General features: G+C 39.2%; 1 protein-coding gene and 1 long non-coding RNA gene across 4 annotated transcripts in view; one reads left to right on the top strand and one right to left on the bottom strand.

Annotated features, from left to right (window-relative positions):
- Positions 1 to 21,311, top strand: part of bahcc1b (BAH domain and coiled-coil containing 1b) — a 102,934-nt gene that overhangs the window by 7,361 nt on the left and 74,262 nt on the right. The window contains exon 1 of one of the 2 annotated variants that reach the window (XM_041815494.1): positions 20,106 to 20,190. The exons of the other annotated variant lie outside the window; for it this stretch is intronic. Within the exon in view, the coding sequence (XP_041671428.1) occupies positions 20,106 to 20,190 (85 nt within the window). Of the gene's footprint in view, positions 1 to 20,105; positions 20,191 to 21,311 lie in introns of those variants that run through there. 2 annotated transcript variants of the gene reach the window in all.
- LOC121528200 lies at positions 9,598 to 20,176 on the bottom strand. Of its 2 annotated transcripts, none has more exons than XR_005993475.1 (3): positions 20,047 to 20,176; positions 16,303 to 16,445; positions 9,598 to 9,784 (listed from the first exon to the last, which is right to left on the bottom strand). It is a non-coding gene; the product is annotated as an uncharacterized LOC121528200 (long non-coding RNA). The 2 variants fall into 2 exon arrangements; XR_005993476.1 differs by lacking the exon at positions 9,598 to 9,784 and adding an exon at positions 15,828 to 15,877.

Raw genomic sequence — 21,311 nt, 5'->3', positions numbered from 1 at the left:
CTAAAAAAACGACTTGGGCAATTATGCTATGAGGCTGATGATATGTTTGTACGTTTCCTTGTACTAGTGTGTACAGGCACATTTCAAGAATTAGACTACTATGGGAAAATGTTTTTTCATGCAAATTTAAAAAAGTGGTTCCCAAAGTGTGCATGACCCCTAGGGGCTTCCTGAGACACTAAGGGGAGTTGGCAGATGCTTTCCAAAAAGACAAAGAGAAATTACAATGGCTAAAATTGGTATATTCTATCCACTATTGTAAAAGTTTTCCTTTAAATGAGTTCGGATTAAAATAAAACCATATCTAGTAGGTAAGATTTGTGCTTAAATTAATACAATGTGCACAAAAATTCCTTAAAAACTTACATTTCCAAATGATGCTTCGTGGAGCAACATATGCTGTAACCACCTCCAGGGACTGTGGGCTCCCCGATCTGAAAAGTTCAGGAACCCGCGCTCCAGATCAGCGTTAATTTTGACAGCTATTTCAGTCAACAAAAAACATTTAAGCACAGTTTTAGTCCAAAAAAAGTGATTTGATTTTAGCCTTTACTTTCAGTCAAAACCTCTTTGCCTGAATGTGGTGCCAGATTGGATCCCTGCTTTCTACAGCGACAGTTACATTGTCTTCTGACAGATTTGTCATGAATTCTAAATGTCCAACAAAAACTACATTTCATTTCAACCTCATAGATAAACACTTAACATAGCTTTTGTCAGTTTTTGTCCTTAAAGATCTATTTTTAGTTAGTGTAATCTTTTCATGAGAAAGAAGTTGTAAACCCACATTTCTAGTCATAGTTTTAGTCAAAGAAATCAACACTGCTCTAGATTTATTTACAAGTATTTCAAAAAAGTATTTTGTTTGTTGGTTTCAATCTGCTTTTAATCTGCGTTACAGCTCATGAAAACCAGTACCCCCAAATACCAGAATATAACAAAAGACCAAGAAAAAAAAAACAGAATATACAATACAGAAATGTCAACCTTCTGGAATTGTGTCTATTGACATATTTAGCCTGGGCTCCTTTTACATCAAAAACCACATTACTGCTTTTGCTGAAAAAGATTTCCTGCTGAAAAGAAATCGGTATCTCCATGGAGCTTGGTAGCAGATGGAAGCATGAAGTGCTCCAAAATCTCCTGGTTGACTCTGTACTTGTTAAAACACTGGACCAACACCAGCAGATGACATGGTACTCCAAACTATCACTGACAGTGCAAACTGAAAACACTAGAAAATCAAGCACCTTGGATTCTGGGCCTCTCTGATCTTCCTCCACACTCTGGGACCTTGATGTCCAAATGAAATTCTTCATTTAGTTTTATTTTATTTTGGACCACAGAGTGGTGGACCATTACTTGGTGGTCCAACGTCCTCTTCATCAAGTCCAGAATCAGCACAGATGCCTACCAGGAATAGAGCGCTTCATGCTTCCATCTGCTGACTAGCTTTATGGAGATGCTGACTTCCTTTACCAGCAGGACTTTGCACCTGCCCACAATGCCAAAACTACTAGTAACTGGTTTTCTGACCATGGTATTACTGTGCTTGATTGGCCTGCCAACTGGCCTGCCCGAACCCCACAGAAAGCCTATGGGGTATTGTCAGAGGAAGGTAGGGGCACCAGATTCAACAATACGGACGAATTGAAGGCCGCTATCTAAGTAACGTGGGCTTTATAACACCCCAGCAGTGCCACAGGCTGGTTGCCTCCATGCCCCACTGTATTCATGCAGTAATTTGTGCAAGCCCAGACCAAGTACTGAATGTTTCAATGAACATATCTTTCTCAAAAGGTTGATTGGTATTATGTAGCTAGTATTTCAATATTGTGAGATGTTCAGTTTTGGTTCTCATGAGCTGTAATTATCAATATTAAAACAAAAAGGCTTGAATATTTTGTGTTGGGAATATAGAATATGTGTCACAATATTATTTATTAGATGCATGTTTAAATTAGAGGCAGGCGTGTTGTGTAAGTGTACATGCTACTTTATGATGGATTGGATTAGTGGATTAGTAAAGAATGGCTATAGAAGAGAAATTAAAGTAGATAGAGGACGAGAGTATGAGCATGTAAATGATAGATGGATGGAGGAGAGGGAGGAGGAGGAGGATGAGTAGGAGGAGTAGTGGGAGTAGAGAGGCTGAATGTTTCCACCTGGTTGGTAATCCGGTCAGATTACCACCGCCTGACGGCACCCACTGGCCGCCATCCCCGACTCCTCAGCCTGCCGCCTCTGCTGCCTCTCAAGAGTGCGAGAGAGTGAGAGCAAGCGAGAGAGGAGGGGGAGATGTGTGTGTGTGTGTGTTTGTGTGAGATGAGTCAGCAGTGGATGAACCTCAGACAAACACAAACCCCCCCCCCACCTCAGCAGCACTGTACCCAGGGTACAGGGGGCACATCCTCGGGTGCGGCATGCAAGACGACCCCCTGTGAGGAGGAGGCAGCTGGTGAAGGCTGAGGACAGAGGGATTGGACGCAGGGGGAAGGAGGAAAAAAATACACTGTCAATTTAATTCAATTTACAAAGCCATAAATATATTTGTCCAATTTACTGAGTTATAGTTCAATACTGTGCTACTGCAGCTCTGGGTTAGTCTGAACTCATGCCCATTGGAAAAAAACAGCACAAGACATTCTGTTGTTGTTTCTTAGTCATATTGACTTACATTATTGAGGTTTTTTATAAATCCCACACTTGAATAAAGTTTGGTACAAGTTTAGGGATAAAAATTTGGTTTCTTAAGATTTGGTTGCAACAGATATTACATATTTTATGGTAAGAATGCTTCGGCCATTTGGCTTCTTATGTGTTAACTAATACAACTGTAAGAATAAAAGGTCATTTTTATTGTAGTGATGCAATTACCAATAAGGTAAAACCTGAGGTTTTTATGGTTTGGCTGTTACAAATGAGAGTAAAACTTAGGCCTTTTTATAGTATATAGTATGATTACTACAAGTGTTGAGGTCAAACTTTAACGTTATGTGGAATTGTTGCTAGAAGTATTGATATAACACAACTGCATTTTTATGTTTCGTAGGTACAAGCAACAGGGTAAAACTCTGGCCTTTTATTGTGTGATTGCTAGAACTATCTAGGTCAAACTTCGGCTTTTTGTGGAATTGTTGCTAGGAGGATTAAGATAACACAGTGGCGTTTATCGTATGGTTGGTACGAGTACAAAGACAAAATTTCGGCTTTCTGTGGTATTGATGCTGCAAGTCTCAGGGTAGAAATTGAGTTTTTTTATGGTCTGATTGCTACAATTATTTTAATAAAACTGTTTTATGGTATGGTTGGAACAAGTATCAATGTAAATTCTGGTATGTTGCAACATGTTTTAGGGTAATAATTTTGTTTTTTTGATATTGGTAGCACTATATGTTTTCAGGTCAAACTATTTTTATAGTATGGCTGTGAAAAACGTCTTCATTTTTGTCTTACACTTTGTAAAACAAAAAATGCTTCAGATTGGTTCAGTGAAATAACACAAAAGTTAAAAATGACAAACTCCAAATACGGGCTGAACGATTTGGGAAAATAATCTAATTGCCCATTTTCCCCGTATATTGCAATTACAATTTAATATGTGATTATTTCTTAAGTTTTTTCATATCATGTACACTTACCTGCCACTTTTTAAGGTACACCTCGCTAGAACCAGGTTAGACCCCCTGTTGCCTTCGGAACTGCCTTAATGCTTGGTGGCATAGTTTCAACAAGGGGTTGAAAACAATCCTCAAAGATTTTGCTCCATATTGACATGATAGCATCACGCACTTGCTGCAGATTTGTCGGCTGCATATCCATGATGAATATCTCCGGTTCCACCACATCCCAAAGGTGCTCTATAGGATTGAGATCTGATGATGCCATCAGAGTACAGTGAACTCATTGTCATGTTCAAGAAACAAGTTTAAGCTGATTTGAGCTTTGTGACATGGAGCTTTATCCTGCTGGAAGTAGCCATCCGAAGATGGGTACACTGTGGTCATAAAGGGATGGACACGGTCAGCAACAATACTCAGGTAGGCTGTGACGTTTAAACGATGCTCAAGTGGTACTAAGGGGCCAAAAGAGTGCCAAGAAAGTATCCCCTACACCATTACACCACCACTAGCCTGAACTGTTGATACAAGGCAAGATGGAGCCATGCTTTCATGTTTTTAACGCCAAATTCTGACCTTATCATCCAAATGACGCAGCTGAAATTGAGACCAGGTGACGTTTTTCCAACCTTCTACTGTCCAAGTCTGGTGAGTCTGGCCTGTGTGAATTGTAGCCTCAGTTTCCTGTTCTTAGCTGACAGGAGTGGCACCCCTTGTGGTCTTCTGCTGCTGTAGCCCAACTGCTTCAAGGTTTACCGTATTTTGTGTTCAGACCATTTGAGTTACTTATGCCTTTGTATCCTCCTCAGCAGTCTCTCCATTCTCCTCTGACATCAATAAAGCATTTTCATCCACACAACTGCTGCTAACTCGATATTTTCCCTTTTTTGGAACGTTCTCTGTAAACCCTAAAGATGGTTGTGCGTGAAAATCCCAGTAGATCAGCAGTTTCTGAAGTACTCAGACCAGCCCGTCTAGCCAACAACTATGCAACATTCAAAGTCACTTAAATCTGCTTTCTTTCCTATTCTGATGCTCAGTTTGAACTTCAGCAAGTCATCTTTACCACGTCTACACGCCTAAATGCATTGAGTTGCTGCCATGTGATTGGCTGATGAGCTATTTGTATTTACAAGCAATTGAACAGGTGTACCTAATAAAGTGGCCAGTGAGTGTATTTTACACTGTGACTGCAGGGAGATGCTGCAGTGGCTGAAACAAAGTGCACTAAACAGAACATTAAATGCCATTTAAAAATGAGTTCACTAATTATCGATCTTAATTAATGCAATAAATGCATTAATGCAGGCAGCCCTAAGGGGCCAATAATAATAATAATAATAATACAACTTCGACTGATCATGGTATGAGTGGTACATCGCAGTAAAACAGCAGCTTTTATATGGTGGCTCTTCTGACATAGCTCCTACCCAAAAAGTGCATTTTTTTGTCTTTTTTAATCCAGCCCTTGTTGAAATCTAACCATATTTTTGTTAATTTAGGTTACAAAACCTCACAAGCTAGAATAAAATGAAATCATAACCTGGTGCTCAAATTTGTTTTAAAACCTGGCCTGCCCTAAGATTTTGGAAATGTAAGCTAACATTTTCTGATTTGTAATTTTTTCCACAACACATATACTGCACACTTAGCATACTGGTAATAGATAACATTTAAATATTATTTGTTCTATTATTTCTAAGTAGAGAATGTTCAGTAGTGTTTTGTGGCATGCATTAGGAATAATTTTTATTCAAAAGTATGCAAAAGCACGCACACTCAGTGCAAATTCTGCACAAATCAAGGCTGTCTACCTTTTAAAATGTGGTTTAACACCCACATCAGAACTGTACTTATCTAAACTTAAAATAAAATATGCAGCACGGCCAGAGAGACCCGTTAAATGAGTCAGACTGCAGGAAATTGTTGACGCATTTAAGGCATTAAGTCATTAAGTCATTAAGCAAAGTCATTAAATTCATTTCCATTACAAATTAGACTCTTGTGTATTCTTTGATATTTCCAGCAAACGATGGCACATCATTTAAATATATGAATGTATCTAATCAAATTGACCTTGCAGTAACTGTGACCGAAACGTCTAAAAGGTCAAACATGAGAAAAAAAGAAAATGAATCCATTAAGTGAAACTCTTTTGATGTTGGAGTTTGGAGTGAAGTGTGCGTTTGTTCTGAAGCACATTTTCTGCACTGACAGAAGACTTTTGTCTCGTCTCCAGCTCTCGTCCAACATGTGAACAGCTGCTTATTGTCGGTAGCGGTGATTTGAAGGGAGCCGAGTGCGTTTGGTTGCGACATCTCCGGGGTGTGAACACACACCACCATCTGATGACTTGGCATGTGAATGGAGAGCGCCAGACTTCCTGTGTCCATGTGCTCTCTTTTCTTTCTCTCTTTTTCTTCTTCTTCTGCTGTCCGTCACAGGCCAGGCCTCCTCTCCACCCGGCTTGTCTTCCCCTCTGACCACATGCTCGCCCTCCCTTTTCCTCCTCTCCTTCTGCTTTCCTCTTTCGCTTCCTCTGTTCCTCTCGCCTTTTCGAGTGGCCCTCCTTCCTCCTTGCAGCCATGTTCTTCCACCCACCCTCTCCTCAATCGATTCCCCCCACCTCTTATATCCAGCTCCCATCTCTCTCTAACTCCCCATGCGCCCGTCTCCTCCTTGCCTCTCTCAACACTCCTCCTATTTCTGTCTCAATTTCAGCCTGCTTCCTCTCCTTTTTCCTACATTGCCTCATTTGTTTCTCCCCCCATAGAGTCCTCTCTCTTTTCTTGCCTCCCCCCACTTCTCCCCCTCCCTCCACCCGGCCGGTTGTTAACGGGCCCGTCCCGGTGCTGCTCGGCCCACGGCCAACTCACTAAATCAGAAACGATTGGAGGATTTGGCAAGAGGGAGTGAGAGCTCAGCGCGGCGCCTTTTGAAGTCAGAGAAACGAGAGAAAAATGACATTTTAAACAGCCCGCAAAACACAAGGCTAAAACAGCTTCTTACTCTGTGCAGGAGGAGGAGGGGGTGGGAGTGGGGGGGTGGGGGTTGCTGGGTGTGTGCGCCTGTGTATGTGTTCACTTAAGGATTCAATTTAAGGTGTTTTATGTGAATATGTGGCTGCTGCTGCTGATATTCATGGTAAAAATGCAGGAAAAGTGACAAGATTTGGGTATGAAGAAGATATCTTTTGGTGCACAAGTATGTATTCGTTCTGTATACAGTATTTTTATGATAAAGTGTGACTTTTCTTCTTTCTTCTCATGATAGAATTGCATGAAAAAGACAAAACGTGGGAGGAAAGCATGTTTTGTGTATGCGAATCTGTCAATTTGTGTGTATGATGATGTAGCAATTGAATACAAGGTATTTCATCTGTACTGTATGGTATCTGGTGTTTTATCTGTGCATGACTGCATAGAAGTCATTAAATAAATGCATAAGAAAGACAAACACATTGTATTATTATGTGTTAATTTTGACAGCCATTTTTAATTTTAGTCTTTAGATTAAAATGTTTATTTGTTTTGGTCTCATTTTGTCATTTCTACTCTTTATAGTTTTAGTTAGCTTTAGTTGACGAAAAATCAAGAACATTTTAGTCCAGTTTTTAGTCCATAAAAAGTGATTACATTTATCTTTTTTGCCTAAATCTGGTGCCTAACATGCTAGTCTGCTCCCTGCCTAACCTGGGAATCCTTGCTTTCTACAACTGCGAGGCAGAAGAGCCACAGCTGCATTGTGTTTTGACAAATTTACCCACAGTGAACAAATATCCTGGACTTTGAATGTCTGATGACTAGTCTTGCCCTTGCACATTGAGTCTTTTATTTAATTTTTTTTTCATATAAATTTTCGCCCATTAAAAAAGCAAACCCAGTTATGTTGTGCAAATCATGTTTACATACTGACGCTAAAACTTCTATCCATCATTATTTTTTCAGAACAGGTTTGATTTTGTGTTTTTCATATCAGTCCCAGTCATTTAGATGGGTGATTGATTACTCAGAGCTGCACCTGCTGCTCTCTTCTTGCTCACTCGCTCCCTTTCGCACTAAACCTGCACTTTAAATACCATAATTTGTCTGTGTATTATGTGGATATCAACCATAGTGTATAACAGATAAAGGCATAAGTTTGTTCTCATAGCCACTTAAAGGGAATGAATTGAAAAGTTGATCTCCATCATTCCTGTGAGTCTGTTTCCCCCTTTGGCTAAACGCTCATTTAAATTGTGTTTAGCCAACAAATCTAAAGAGAAGAAAATGTCTATAAAACAGTCAAATTCATCACAGGGCCACTAGCTGTGTTTCATTTACAGCTTTTTTTTTTGGCAGAATAAGCAATATTTCTAAAAATTTGACTAAGTACAATTGCGCTTTGAATGTGTTTCCACTGAAGTGAGTTTTGGGCATGAGCCTCGCAATTCTTGTAAAATCTCATCTTGTGAGACTCAACTGCAAGGAAGCTTGACGCTCAAAACCTGTTGTGTGTTGATATGGTTATGATTACATCTACAGAGGCTGCCTTGACAATTTTGAACAAAAGAGAAAGGCAACGGATGATAGTCCGGAGGCAAAGTCTGTATGTATGGCCAAAGCCACCTATAAGGGTATAAATATGATGTTAAGAAAAGTCTCTGTCTCCTCTTCTGTCCACACGCACCACACCATGTTGTCTCGGAGTGAACTGGTCGTGTGACACCATACATTTTGTCCTGTCACTTGTAAATGTGGAAAAGTGTTTCCATTGCACTTGTGCGATATATTTCTATATCCAAATGGCTGAAAAACCTTATCATGATAAAATCCTTTTAGTGATATTTGAGGTTTTTCAGAAATTCAGTTGTTTCCATTACCAATTTTTTTATTGCGCTACTTACATTTTGTACATTTCTTAGGGTAATGGAAAGGCAGCTACTGTGTTAGCTACGTTGTTCAGAGTATTACAGGCTCACACCACACCCGCTAACATTAGCAGCTAGCTCCGCCAGCCTTTTTTCCTCTTTGCATATTAATATCGTGCTTTGATATATGGCCTTTTCACATTGGCTGAGTAGTTATATGTGAGTTCAACCCTCAACAGCCTACATACAGCTTTATTTCCATTTTCTACTTTAAAAAAAGTGTTATACCGCTCTGTTCCTACGACATGCTAACTGCTATGCTTCTCTTCCATTCACTTAAGCTAGTGGCCTCTAGTGGCAGGAGGTTCATCACAGTTTAAAAGAGCATTATAGACCAGGATTTCCACCCCATGTTTATAAAAAAAATTATAGGAAATTAGTCCAACCAACTGTAAATCTTGTGCTGGCAAATTTGATAAATATATTAAACCAAGCACAGCCCTAGTATGAAGATCTGTCAGGATGGATGGATCCAGTGTAATTTTAAAAGAACAAGCTCATCATCACTGCTTAATTTTGTTACAGTACGAAACAATTTGTCACATTTTACAAATTTCCTGCAGTTTATACAAATCAAACACATTGGACTGAGGGTGCAAGGTTCGAATGCATGACGGATCTGCAGATTATGGAACTGAAACAATGCATCTGAAAGTAGCAGCCCCAGTGTGTAAAGACCTTTACACATAGAAAACTGTTGTTGCCCAAAAATGTATGTAGGGACATGTTTTTATGGCTGTTTAAGGGTCATACATTTGTAAGAAGAAAGGGACGAACGACAGTGGATTTTTGCTGACATCCGATATGCCGATGTTAACAAATTAATTTTAGTCAATACCAATATCAATACTGATATTTAAATGTAGCTCAGACATATAACTTCAGTCCTTCAATACAGTTTAAAGTTTAATGATGAACAAATTAAGTCGTTAAAAAAATGCACAATTAATACAATTGCAGCCACAATTGCAATGTCAAGATATGCAATTACATAATTGCATAAAGGCTGTGATTATTTTTATATTCACTAGTACTTCAAAAGTTAAGAAAAATGCATGCAGAAAGGCCTTTAAGTTTACCATAGTGCTGCTACTGAACTTCGTAAAAGGGCCTTTATTTTATTTGAAAATTAATTGGAAGCAGTACTGTAAAATCTTCAGCTGTATGTTTTAAGATGACAAATACACACTTCAGAGTTATCATTATTCTCTGCATTTTCCGTCCCATGTTGATTTGCCAGTGATGTCGTGCATCCCTACAAGAAGAGAGAAAGAGATTTAAAAAAAAATAAGTGTATGTGTGATGGTGATTTTGTGTGTGTGTCTTCAGTTAAGGAGTCGGTAATGGCTGCGTTATGTCCGTGTGTGTCTCCTGCATGTTGGATTAATGACAATGTATGTGCACCAAGGTGTGTCTGTGTTCACAGCTGTGCATGTGTGTTCATTTGAGGAGTTAACATCAGAGGTGTCATGTAAATATGTGACTTACATTCGAGATTTTATTTACAAATGAATGACAACTGGGAGGGCTCAAGTTTGACTATATATGTTATTATTTTTTTATATACATATTACGGCTGCAGCTCAAATTAATATTATGACTGCATTAAAAAAACAGCATATTTGAAAATAAAGCAGACAACTGAGTGCATGTGCATCTCTGTGTATAACTCATTGATGACTTCAAAATCAAGTTTACTATGCTAATATCTTGGATTGATTATCAAAATGAATGTAAAGGAGAAAATTCGAAAATAATTAGGAAATCCCTTCATGCATAAGGGTGCGTGTGCACAAATTTGTGAGTGGGTTTGTGTGTTGATTCAAGGGAGAAATCTAAGCTCTTAGTCGATAATAAATTTTACTGCCATTGCTACCAACATCATACAAATGCATGAAGGATGCAAAATATGTGACAAGAAGGCCATCATTTATTGCATGTGACTCCTGGTTTGAAATAATTTAAACAAATGCATGTAAAACATTTGAAAAGGAAACATCATGAGCATATGAATTTATGTCTTTACTCGTATGTGTGCTAATTTACAGAAGCAATATGAGGTTTTTAATGCAGTACCATGACAGTTGTGGTTGAAATGATTAGGTGCATGAAAAAGGCACAAGATATGAAAGAAGAAAGCAGGAATGCGTGTGTGCAAATATATGTTTGTGGACAGTTGTGTGTGTTCATTTAAGAAACTTCAGGTTCCAGTAATACACAATATCATTGGTATGGTATCAGTATTGGCAGGTTGTTGCTTAAAAATGAATAAGTGGCAGAAATTACATTGTTGCCAATACAACAGATATATTGGCAGTAAATATCTGCTGTATGTACAAATACGTTTGCAGAGTTTAAGGCAGGACCAACACACTGACGTCAACTTAAATTTTTACATGTGTTTAAGGGCTGTTGTTTTACGTCTGAACTACATTTACATACTGGCTTCAATAAATTTGTAAATATCAGCATATCATGTATCCAGTAAGGGCTGCAACTTTAATGTAAAGGTAGCAGAACAGCCTGAAATTCACTTTATACGTGCATGATAAAAGGTAAGTTAAGTGACAGTAAAGCAGGTGTTTTTTGCATGTACATCTATGATTTTATTCATGTGGCTGATGTTAAGGTTAATGATATTAACCCCTTAAAGTGACCGGGTCTATGAAAAGTATTTTGGTGTGCATGAACAATTGTGGTGTGAAAACATATGCTGATGATTGTCGCTGTTTTTTGAATATTCAGTCATTACTTGATTTCCTAGGAGTGCAGAATGTCATCAAGGTGATATTGGTATTAGCAGATAAAAAAAAATTCTGCCGATGTTTACATAAATCAGCCCATACCAGCTGTAAATATTGGCCATAAGAACAAATACGTTTTTTGGTATTTTAGAGACAGGCCTACATCAGCTCAAGTCTTTATTCATCATCATCATTCTGCGCACTTTAAAGTGTTTAAAGGACCGAAAATTTGTTAATTTGTTCACACTCAAATTTGTGTTTTAAGGATTGAAATTCTAGGACTGCACTCCATTTAAATATCAATATATCAGCTAAAATTTAGATGTAAATATTAGCATATTGGATATCAGCAGAAATCTAATATCATGCATCCCTTTTTTCAAATGTAAGATTTTATGCATTAATCATCTCAATTTAAAAAGATAACCTATCCCATTATTCTACTGTCACCTAGTTGCAAGGGGGTGCTACTGTAGGACAGTGGCTGTGGCACATCTTAAACATATTTGCTAATCGCTATCAAATAACAAAGAAAGCCGAGATGTCAGGTGACACAACTACTACATAGGTGCTACAAAGCTAATTTAGCTTCTCTTAACTTAGGAAACCATACATTTCATTGCACATATGTTTGTAAAGGGAAAGCTAAATAATCTTTATAACTTGGTATTGTCAAGGTAAATAAACTAAGCATACAAAGTAAGGAAATGCAGCAAAAATTCTGATACCGTAGCCTGTTTATTTCCATGCTAAATTGTGCCACATTTGTAAGGAACATACATTTGTGGGATGAGCAGCAGAGCTGAGTGTGTGGGTTGCCAAATCTTCTCTGCCAATACCAAACAGCTTATTCTGCCATTGACTCTTGTTTGGTGGATTGGATGATTGAAGTCTGAAGAAACAAGAAATATTGGCAATTTGATTATTTATGTAATAAACAGGAGCCTCAGCAGTGTGTGGAAGAACCATACACAGCCACAACAGCCTGGCTCACACACTGCTGTGCGATGGTATCTCATTCTTTAACCAGCATTTGTCACAAGTCAGCCAATGTGGTTGTGTTGGTCACTCTGGCACCAACAGCACACCCAAGCTGATCCCACAAGTGTTAAATGGGGTTGAGGTCAGGACTGCTGGCAGGCCATTCTATCCTCTCCACTCCGAAATTCTGGAGGTAGTCTCTGATAAATCTTGCTCTGTGGAGTTGCCATCTTGGAAGATAGAGTTCGGTCAAAGCCTGAGAAGATATGGGATTGCAAATGGTTGCAGAATCTCATCTTGATATCAGCCACCTGATTGTCAGCTGGGGCTACGAGAGGCTCAAAACAAGAGTCAGTAGCAACAGCAAAATAAGCTATTTGGCACTTGCAGTGAAAATTTGACAAATTTTTCATGGGCGCAACCCACAACATACTCAGCTCTGCTGCTCATCCTACAAATGAATGTTTCTTTCAAATGTGGCACCATTTAAATGGAGATAAACAGGCTTTACAAAAGTGTAAGATTTAATGCCATAAGCATTGTTACAATAAAGAAATGATCTACCAAACACAAATTTCCTTACTTTTTGTGCTACGTTTTGACACAAAGCAATGCTATATCTGTTAGCATGTTTAGGGCAATTTCCATCAGATTTTGGCTAGGGATGCACGATATCATCAATTTGATATCGATATTTCCAGATATAAAAAATTCTGCCTGTATTTACTGGCCTTATAGGCTGCACCTGTATCAGCTTTAAATAGTAGCCATGTAAACAAGTAAGTTAGCAGAGATTGGGCTGGACCAACAGAGCTACGTCAGCAAAAATCCTTTTTTTGTTTTATTCATCATCATTTCTTATACTTTAAAGTGTTTTAATGACTGAAGATATAGGTCTGAACTACATTTAAATATTGATACTGATATCTGCATTAATTAATATGTAAAAATGGTCATATCAGCAAAAATCTGATATTGGCATCTTTAACTCGTTGAGTGCCATTGACATATATATACATATAGGGCTGGCACTCAGTGAGTTAATGTTAGAATCCAGCTCAAGTTGCAAATGTATTCCCTGATCCGTCTTTTAGCATCTTTGAAATTTCCTTCAGTAATCACCAGTGACGGGCATGTATTTAATTTCTGTGAAATGAGCATCTCTAATACATGGATGTCTGCATTCAAAAATACAAAACAAGGTTTTCATGATAGTGTTGCTGCTTTGGATGGGATTTTTGGCAGGTTTTCATATGTTCATAAATGAGTGCACAAATGTGTTTGCAGTCTCCGTAATTCCCTGCTTCTTTATGGCCTTCCACTTCTTCAGAGGGGTCGAGGTGATCCCATGTTTACGCACTGTGACAGAGAGGTGACATCACTTAGCAGAATAAGGGGGGGCAGACATGATGTCACAGTCTCGCCACATCCACAGGTCTAATAAAAAAAAACCACAGCAACCTTTATCGCCGAGGTAACCGACACCTGAGACAGAACCCTGGGTCACATTCACGCCTGACTCATCGTCACTCAAGCTGAGGGGACGTTTCTTCTTTCTCCCTCGGCTGTTGTGTTTTTTAAGTTCTCTATCCGATTCATTTCGGCTCTGTTTGCCTCTTTCATATTGTAATGGCGTCCTTTCAGGCGGGTCTATGTCCAGTTTGTTTTGCTGTCATGGGGCTCAGATGGATGGAGGGGGGACGCAGGTTCATGTGGAGGTGAGGTTAAAGGAGGCGGAGTGGTCGGACGGCCTCCTGAAGCCTCCACCATTTGAGTCGACTTCAGAGTCGCGCTGCTGCTGTCGGACTGACGGGGCTGATGGAGTATTTGGTGTGAAAGAAAGCTAATGTGCTCTTAAATAGGAAATGGGTTCATATCAGTGTGTGTGTGACGGAGAGGGCGTGCGAGAAAGAGCGAAGCAGCTGTGTGGAACAGCATGGATCGTTACACAGTGACACACATGAAAGCTTTAAGTATATTCAGGAGCCTTCGTTGAATATACATGGAGCCGTGTGCAGCTTTATATGTTTGTGTTTGTGTGAGTATCCCCTCCCATGCTCCCGCTCGAGCCGAGAGTGGTGAGAAAGAAAAAAAGACAAGGAAAGAGAGCACGAGAGAGAAAGAAGGAAGAGCAAAACAAAACAAAAAAAAAAAAAACAAAGATCCGTCATCAGTCATTCATGGCTAATCAGTCTCTTGGGACCTGCATACCACATAAACACACTCAAACACAAATTCGTGCACGCTGCTCTGAGGTCCTAATCCTACTGGGACTGTTGTGCCTCTGTGTGTGCCTGTCTAAATTTTGCATCCTGGCTGATTAGAAGCTAACTCTCTTTTCTTTGCATATGTCTCTTTACTTCCATTTCTTTCTCTTTTTCTCTTCTTTTCTTGAGTCTTTGATTGCTGCTAAAGTGTCTCTTCTCCGTCTCTCTACCTTCCTCTTTTGTCTCTTTAATAACCGCCTACTGTCTTTCCCTCTCGTTTTGATGTGTGTTTTTGTAATGTTTGGAAGCATGTGTGCATGCATAATATAGGGGTGTTATTATGTGTGTGTGAGTGTGAGGTTATCTCTGCTTTTGCGTGTGTGTGTTTACTCCTGCCTATGTGTGAGCCTTGCTTCATTAAAACCTTGTAGTGTTGTTCTTGTTTTATCAGCTCTTGCATTTGTTTCATTTTGTCTTGCTGCTTTAAATCAAAAGCGCTTTAGTTGTATGGATGTTAATGTTATTACTTAAGCTAAATTATTAAGAAAATTACAGAATATGATAATTAGCATGAGAATAAACAGGAAACTATGTCAAATCTCTTAAACAGTACAAGCCTAAGCATAAAGAAGATGGCATACAGATTCATATTATGCAGCACAGAGAGCTGTAATGCTGCTCTGAAACAAAATATGTAGATTCTTAACTGAGATTTCTTGACTTTTTTGACTTCTTATGATGTCTGCCTTGCGTAAGAAATGCTCTATAATAGGTGCATTTATTTGTGGAAAAAAGGTTGTAGTTTACAGCACAAAAACACCAATTTTTTTCTTGGTAGCCATGTCTCGTTACCACATTGATATGGTTATTATAGATTATAATACATCTTTTATAATGTAAATTTGGCTTATCATTGGTGTGGGGCCAAAACCTTGTATCTCCAGGTTAAATTATTTTTTTTAAATATATAAATCAGTGCTATTGGTCACACTTTACATTTTCCGGTGGGTTTTAGGAATTTTTAAAGCAATTAAAATGTCAAATAGAAGCTGACTATATCCATTCACTGTTAAATTTCTTGAAATATATTTTTCTTTCATTACCTGAAAAGTGGTGATTTAGGATATACAAGATTTTGGCCTGACGCCAGCGTTATTTTAAATGATATGCACATAAGGTGCATAATCTTTCTTGTTTTCCCCCCAAATCCTTAAGTCAACGACAATCTTGTCTTTGTTTATGGTAAAGGATTTTACTAAATTTGATTAAAACTTCCATGCTATTGGTCGCAGATGGCCTGGTGGTTAAGTCCATGTACACAGGTGGCCCGGGTTCAAGTCTGGCCTGTGGCTCTTTGCCTGCATGTCTCTCCTCCACTCTCCAATCCCTGTTTTCGATTCTATCCACTGTCCTCCTCTATCAATAAAAGGCATAAAACACCCAAAAGTAAATATTTGAAAAAAAAAAAGCATCTTATTCCTTTCATATTAGAATGTAGAGCTAAAATAAACAACAGACATTAAATTAATTGCACTGTTCTGTAGTTAATTGTAAAAGTCAGGCCAGTCAATCAGCAGGGCTGACATACAGAGATTAACAACCAGGCATACTCACACCTATGGGCAATTTAGAGTCACCAGTTAACCTAACGAGCATGTCTTTGGTGGTGGAAGGAAGCCGGAGAACCTGTAGATAATGCATGCGCCAACCCACGCTGCGCTGAAACGCTGTAGTGCAGCACATAGGCTACGTCAGGCATTATCTGCAGTTTTCTGTACCGACTTTCCACTTCAGGCTCTATGAGAGGGCGGTTTTCCTGCCTGAGAGTCAAAACAGCATACCTGTTTCCTGCATGTTTCTCACCAATCAGGAAGCATAGAGTCAGGCGTGGTGGTGGACACTGCACGAGGGCAGTGGTTCCCAAAGTTGGGGTCTGGACCCTCTAGGGGGTTGCAGGACACTGAGAGGGGTTGCCAGATGCTGCCTAAAAAACAAAGGATATTTTTAATAATTACAAATTTTATATTTTACTTTTTTTAAAATATATGCATATGATTTGTTAAATGACAACTACAACATAGCAGTTTGTTAAGATTGATACTGAATTTAAATGTTTAGGAATAAAAACACTAAAATGTAAGTCTACACATGATTATTCTTGAATGTGCATTGCTGTGTTCAACCATGCTTCAACCACCTTAAGGTACAGTGGGGGTCTCCAGTCTCTGGCATTATTATTTTGGGGGCTGCAGGCTGAAAAGTTTTGGGACCCAGATCTCAGGAAAACCAGTGTGGTATTTCAAGATAAAAACATAATTAAGGTGAAGGCTTGTGAAAACCTCTTCAGATTCCTGGTTATCATGTGAGAATGGAGTTAAGTAAATGTCCACATCAGGCTCGCTGAAGAAAAATTTTGATGGACATTTTCTTTTCTTCTTTGACATTTTATTTATAAATCAATAACAGAATTGAGGAACTAATAAGTACATTCATAGAGAAAATAATTGCTTGTTGCAGCCCTAAAATCCTCCCCTGCATGAGCCCATTCTTTATTTGGTTTATTTTCCTTTTCTCCCCCTCTCCCTCCTCTTTATTTCCTCTCTGTGGATCTCTCCAATAATCTTTTATTCCTGTGTAAATATTACAGCAATGAGGGAATATAAAGAATGGAAAAGCCATGCTGAAATAAGGTCACACTGGGTTATTCTCACCTGCTTTCTCTCTCTATAAGTGCGTCTCTCCCTCGCTCCCTCTGTTTCTCCCTCCCCTCTCTCTCTCTCCTCCTCCGCTCGCTCTCTCGTGTTCGCTGTCTGCTGATCCCGCTCTTCTCTCTTGTTCAGTCTCTTCTCCCTCACGCACACACACTGGCTGTCTGACGCCCACACACGCGCGCACACATGCAGTACGCACACATTTACACACGCTGACACCTGCATGTCGAGCCGTTGAGGGTCTAATTTAAGTAAAGTGCTTCTCTAGGAACCACAACCCCTCAGCTCACGATGATGGAGGGTGATACGCAGCGGCGTGGTTGAACACACACACACAAACACACAGTTATACAAAGACGCACACACATTCCTCTCCAGTCATACTGAGATGTGACTCTGCACCATGTGGGATTGAATGAAGCGCTGGAGACGGCTCAGGCGAAGCAGGAAAATGTCGGGAGATGCTACTTTTTCATGGAGTTATGGGTTGCTGGGAGGATTTAGTGCATTGCTAAAGGGCACTTCAGCAGGTTGGATGCTGGGTGACAGGGATGCAGCTGAACACGGATATGTTCTTTGCAATAACCGCCCGCCTGCTCTGCTTCTGCTGCGTAGGTGTGTTTGTTTCCACTGGAGTTTGAGCTAACTTTAGCTTTAGCTGCAGCGCTGCTCCAAATCTGAGGCAGCGACATGAAGCCTCCACAGTCTTTGATAAAAGTTAACTGACGACATGTCCAAGTAATTTAATTCCTGCCTGGGTTATCAAACATCTTTTGCACTAACATGCATGCAGGATACTTTGACAGGAAAGCTACAGACCTAAACTTATCTAATTTTATTTTAAATGAGCTGTTTTTATCTGCCACTTGGGGGCAGTGTAAACAACACCGTATCATCCCAGTTTGCTAGCTGTTACACAAAATGACTTTTTTTTAAGGCATTTTATTGCTCGATTTAACAGGACAGGACAGCTGACAGAGTTGGAAATAGGAAAAAGCGAGTGGGTAATAACAGGCAGGAAAGGAGCCACGGGTTGGAGTTGATAAATATAGCCTCTGTTCATGCACTGTGACCCAACCTTTACAGGTAACCCAGTGGTTGTATCCCCTCAAGGCCACCTACAAGGGGGGATAAAGGGAGATCTTTCTGTGGCCCAGCCAAATGGGATGGGGGCACCCATGGAGGTGAGGAAAATCATGGTCCATTGTAAAGTTTATCTTATCATGCTGTAGTGAAACAGACTAGTCTTTTTTCCTAAATGTGGCTCCCTTTTCTTTAAACAGAACAACCTTTTTTGGTAATGTTTACAATAGCTGCAGTTACATGGGCATTTTTCTCACACTCTGATTGAATTTATTCTGATCAGGGATTTACACTCCTCTGTTCCCATGGGTGCTAAAAGATATGATTCGATCCAGATGTGTGTGCTCATGTATCATACATTTAATTCGATTACAACTGTTCTGACATGCACAACATCATCAAATCTACCCAAAATTTGCCATCAAAGAAGAAATTCTTCTTCACCTTTGTTGTAAATAAACTGCCGGCACTATATCGTTTTTTCAACTCCTACTCGTGCAAATTATTGGATTGTTCTACTTTTTCGTATCTTTATCTTATCTGATCAGCAATTTGGTGCTCTTTTAAAGTTTTGAGTAAAAAGGCTTTCTCGGCAATAGACCAGATTTATTTTGCTCCCGCCATGTTTCTGTCTGGTCCGTCCGGAAGCCAGACATGCACAGTTAGACAAAACTCACCCCTAACAGGGAGCGATGGTCAAGTGTTTTCATAACAGCTGATCCGAATGACTATCAACATAAACCACCCCCTCTCGATAGGAATGAAATTTTGTTCTGAATGAGCCTAATCAGAGGATTTGAAGTGTTTATATGAGGCATTTTTATTCAGATCAGAACGATTACTTGTGGTCCATGCAAACATAGCTAATGTGAATTGGCATTTAGAAAGTAACATCAGACTTCATAGATACGCCTCGATGTGCACAAACATCATGTTGCCAGAGGATAAGAAACTGAAATAACTACAGGGAAACATAACTAACTAACTGTAAAAAAAGGTGAAAATGGACAAATATGAGTCAAAAGTGTCAAAAACTGGCTAAGAAAAATTGCTGAAAGTGGTTACGAGGGCAAACATGGGCTCAAAGATGCTCAAACATAGGATAAAATTGGCAAATCTGAGTAAATACAGTCAAAAAGGTTAAAAAAAGGGGCTGAAAATTGTGAAAAGCTGTGAAGAATTAGTGAAATGAGTTAAAGGTGTAAAAGATGGGCAAAAAGTGGCATAAAATGGCAAAAATAAGTTCAAAAATTAAATAAATTTGGAGAAAAAAGTGGTAAAGAGTTGTTACAGAGGGACAAAAATGGGTAATCAGAGGCAAAATTGGACCCAAAGATTCAAAAATTAGACATAAGTGGCAAAACTGTGTCAAGAAAGGGAAAGGGTGTCAAAGGTGAGCAGAAAAAAAGTGAAAAGCAGTGAAAAAGTGGTAAAAATGGGTGAAAGGTGTCAAAATTGAGCAAAAATTGACCCGAACCACAAGACAGAAAATCAAGCAGGCAATGAATGCCCAAATAAACCAAAAATGTAAAGGCGGGCTAAACAAACACATAAAACATGCCCTCTTAAATAGCATTACAGTTCAAAATCAGAATAAGGAGACATAACCCTGTTCATTTCAGCTCAAACGACACAAGCAGCACTTCAGCCCAGTTCTACAAATTTCACACAGAGTGAACCAGACTCTTTCAAACACAGTTTTGTTTACGCTAAAATATATGGAGTGAGACATCTCCCCGTATCAAACGTCTCTGGAGAGAGGGGAAAACTCCGCAGACGTTAGATAGTTACCTCTTTTATCGGTGCGACACAGGATAATGCCTTTTTGGAGATTCTCATGGTGAATTCTTATGTCTGCTACCTTCACAACGGTAAACGAAAACCCAGAGAGATGGCACAACCACGAATTTTCTCCTACGACACAACTCCATAACCGTAAGCGCTGCCATCTTGCCTGCTAATGTAGCTATGCTAAGCCTGACGTGTTAACAAAGCAGCCTATTGGCTAATTTGAATGACACGTTAATGAGCAAAACTGTTAAATACGAAAAGAAAAAAACTGTCGTCGACTTCGTGAAGTTGTCAGTTTATAAATATATTCGTTAAGGAGGTACATTTTGACAAATGCAAACTCCAATTTTCAGGCTAAGGTTTACTTTCTTTGTAGCTCTCTTCCCACTGGCAAAGTCAAATGTGGGCTGGATAGCTGCTAAATATTCAAATATGCTAACAAGCTAGCCATTACCTGTGCTTGCTTGTCAGCACGTGTTTGACAGTCCTCTTTGGGCATTCATTTCGCCACGAATAACAACTCAAAAATTAAATCAGGCAGAAATAATGCCATCAAATTTACGTAACAGAACCAGTGGCGACCTGTTCCACATTTAACTTGTTAGAACATGATCCCTTTTACATACTGAGATTCTGATTTGATCTGTTTTAGATAAGGGAGATGATTCACATTGACACACCAATTATTATTTACTAGAAACTAGAGTCACAGCATCACTATAACTTGTATGAACTGGCTATTCTTAAAGTCATATCATTGACCGTTTATTACAGAAAAGGGAATTTCCCGTGGCTGTTTATGTTCTTCATGTACTTAAAACTCATGTGGTTTAAGATCTGGACAAAATGTCCCATATTCTAAGAGGCTTTCTTTAAAATGTCCAGCGTATAGCAGGAGAAAATAGTTCTAAGAATGATCATAAAATGAATTTTGTAAACCAGCCACACCTCATACTTCCTCTGTTGGTATTAACTATTAGACATCAGTATTTTGGTCCAATATTGAAGTGCTGAATCACATGGTCTGCACACATTGTAAATGTTTACTGTCATGGTTTGAGTCATAATTATTATCAGGAATACACGCTAATAAGTAACAGAGCTGCATAATGCGCCACATCTGAACATGTGTTTCATAGCAATTGTGTGCTAATATACACTAGGTTGTAATATTTTACCAAAAAGAAGTAAATTTTACGTTATAATCATACGATTTGGAAAGAAACACGCCTACCTGTTGTATCTAGATGTGGCTGCCACACATC

This window comes from Cheilinus undulatus, linkage group 20 (assembly GCF_018320785.1).
Source record: "Cheilinus undulatus linkage group 20, ASM1832078v1, whole genome shotgun sequence".
NCBI classification, from domain to species: Eukaryota; Metazoa; Chordata; class Actinopteri; order Labriformes; family Labridae; genus Cheilinus; species Cheilinus undulatus.
The sequence above is the reverse complement of the archived record's forward strand: the minus strand, read 5'-3'. Positions and strand labels throughout refer to the sequence as shown.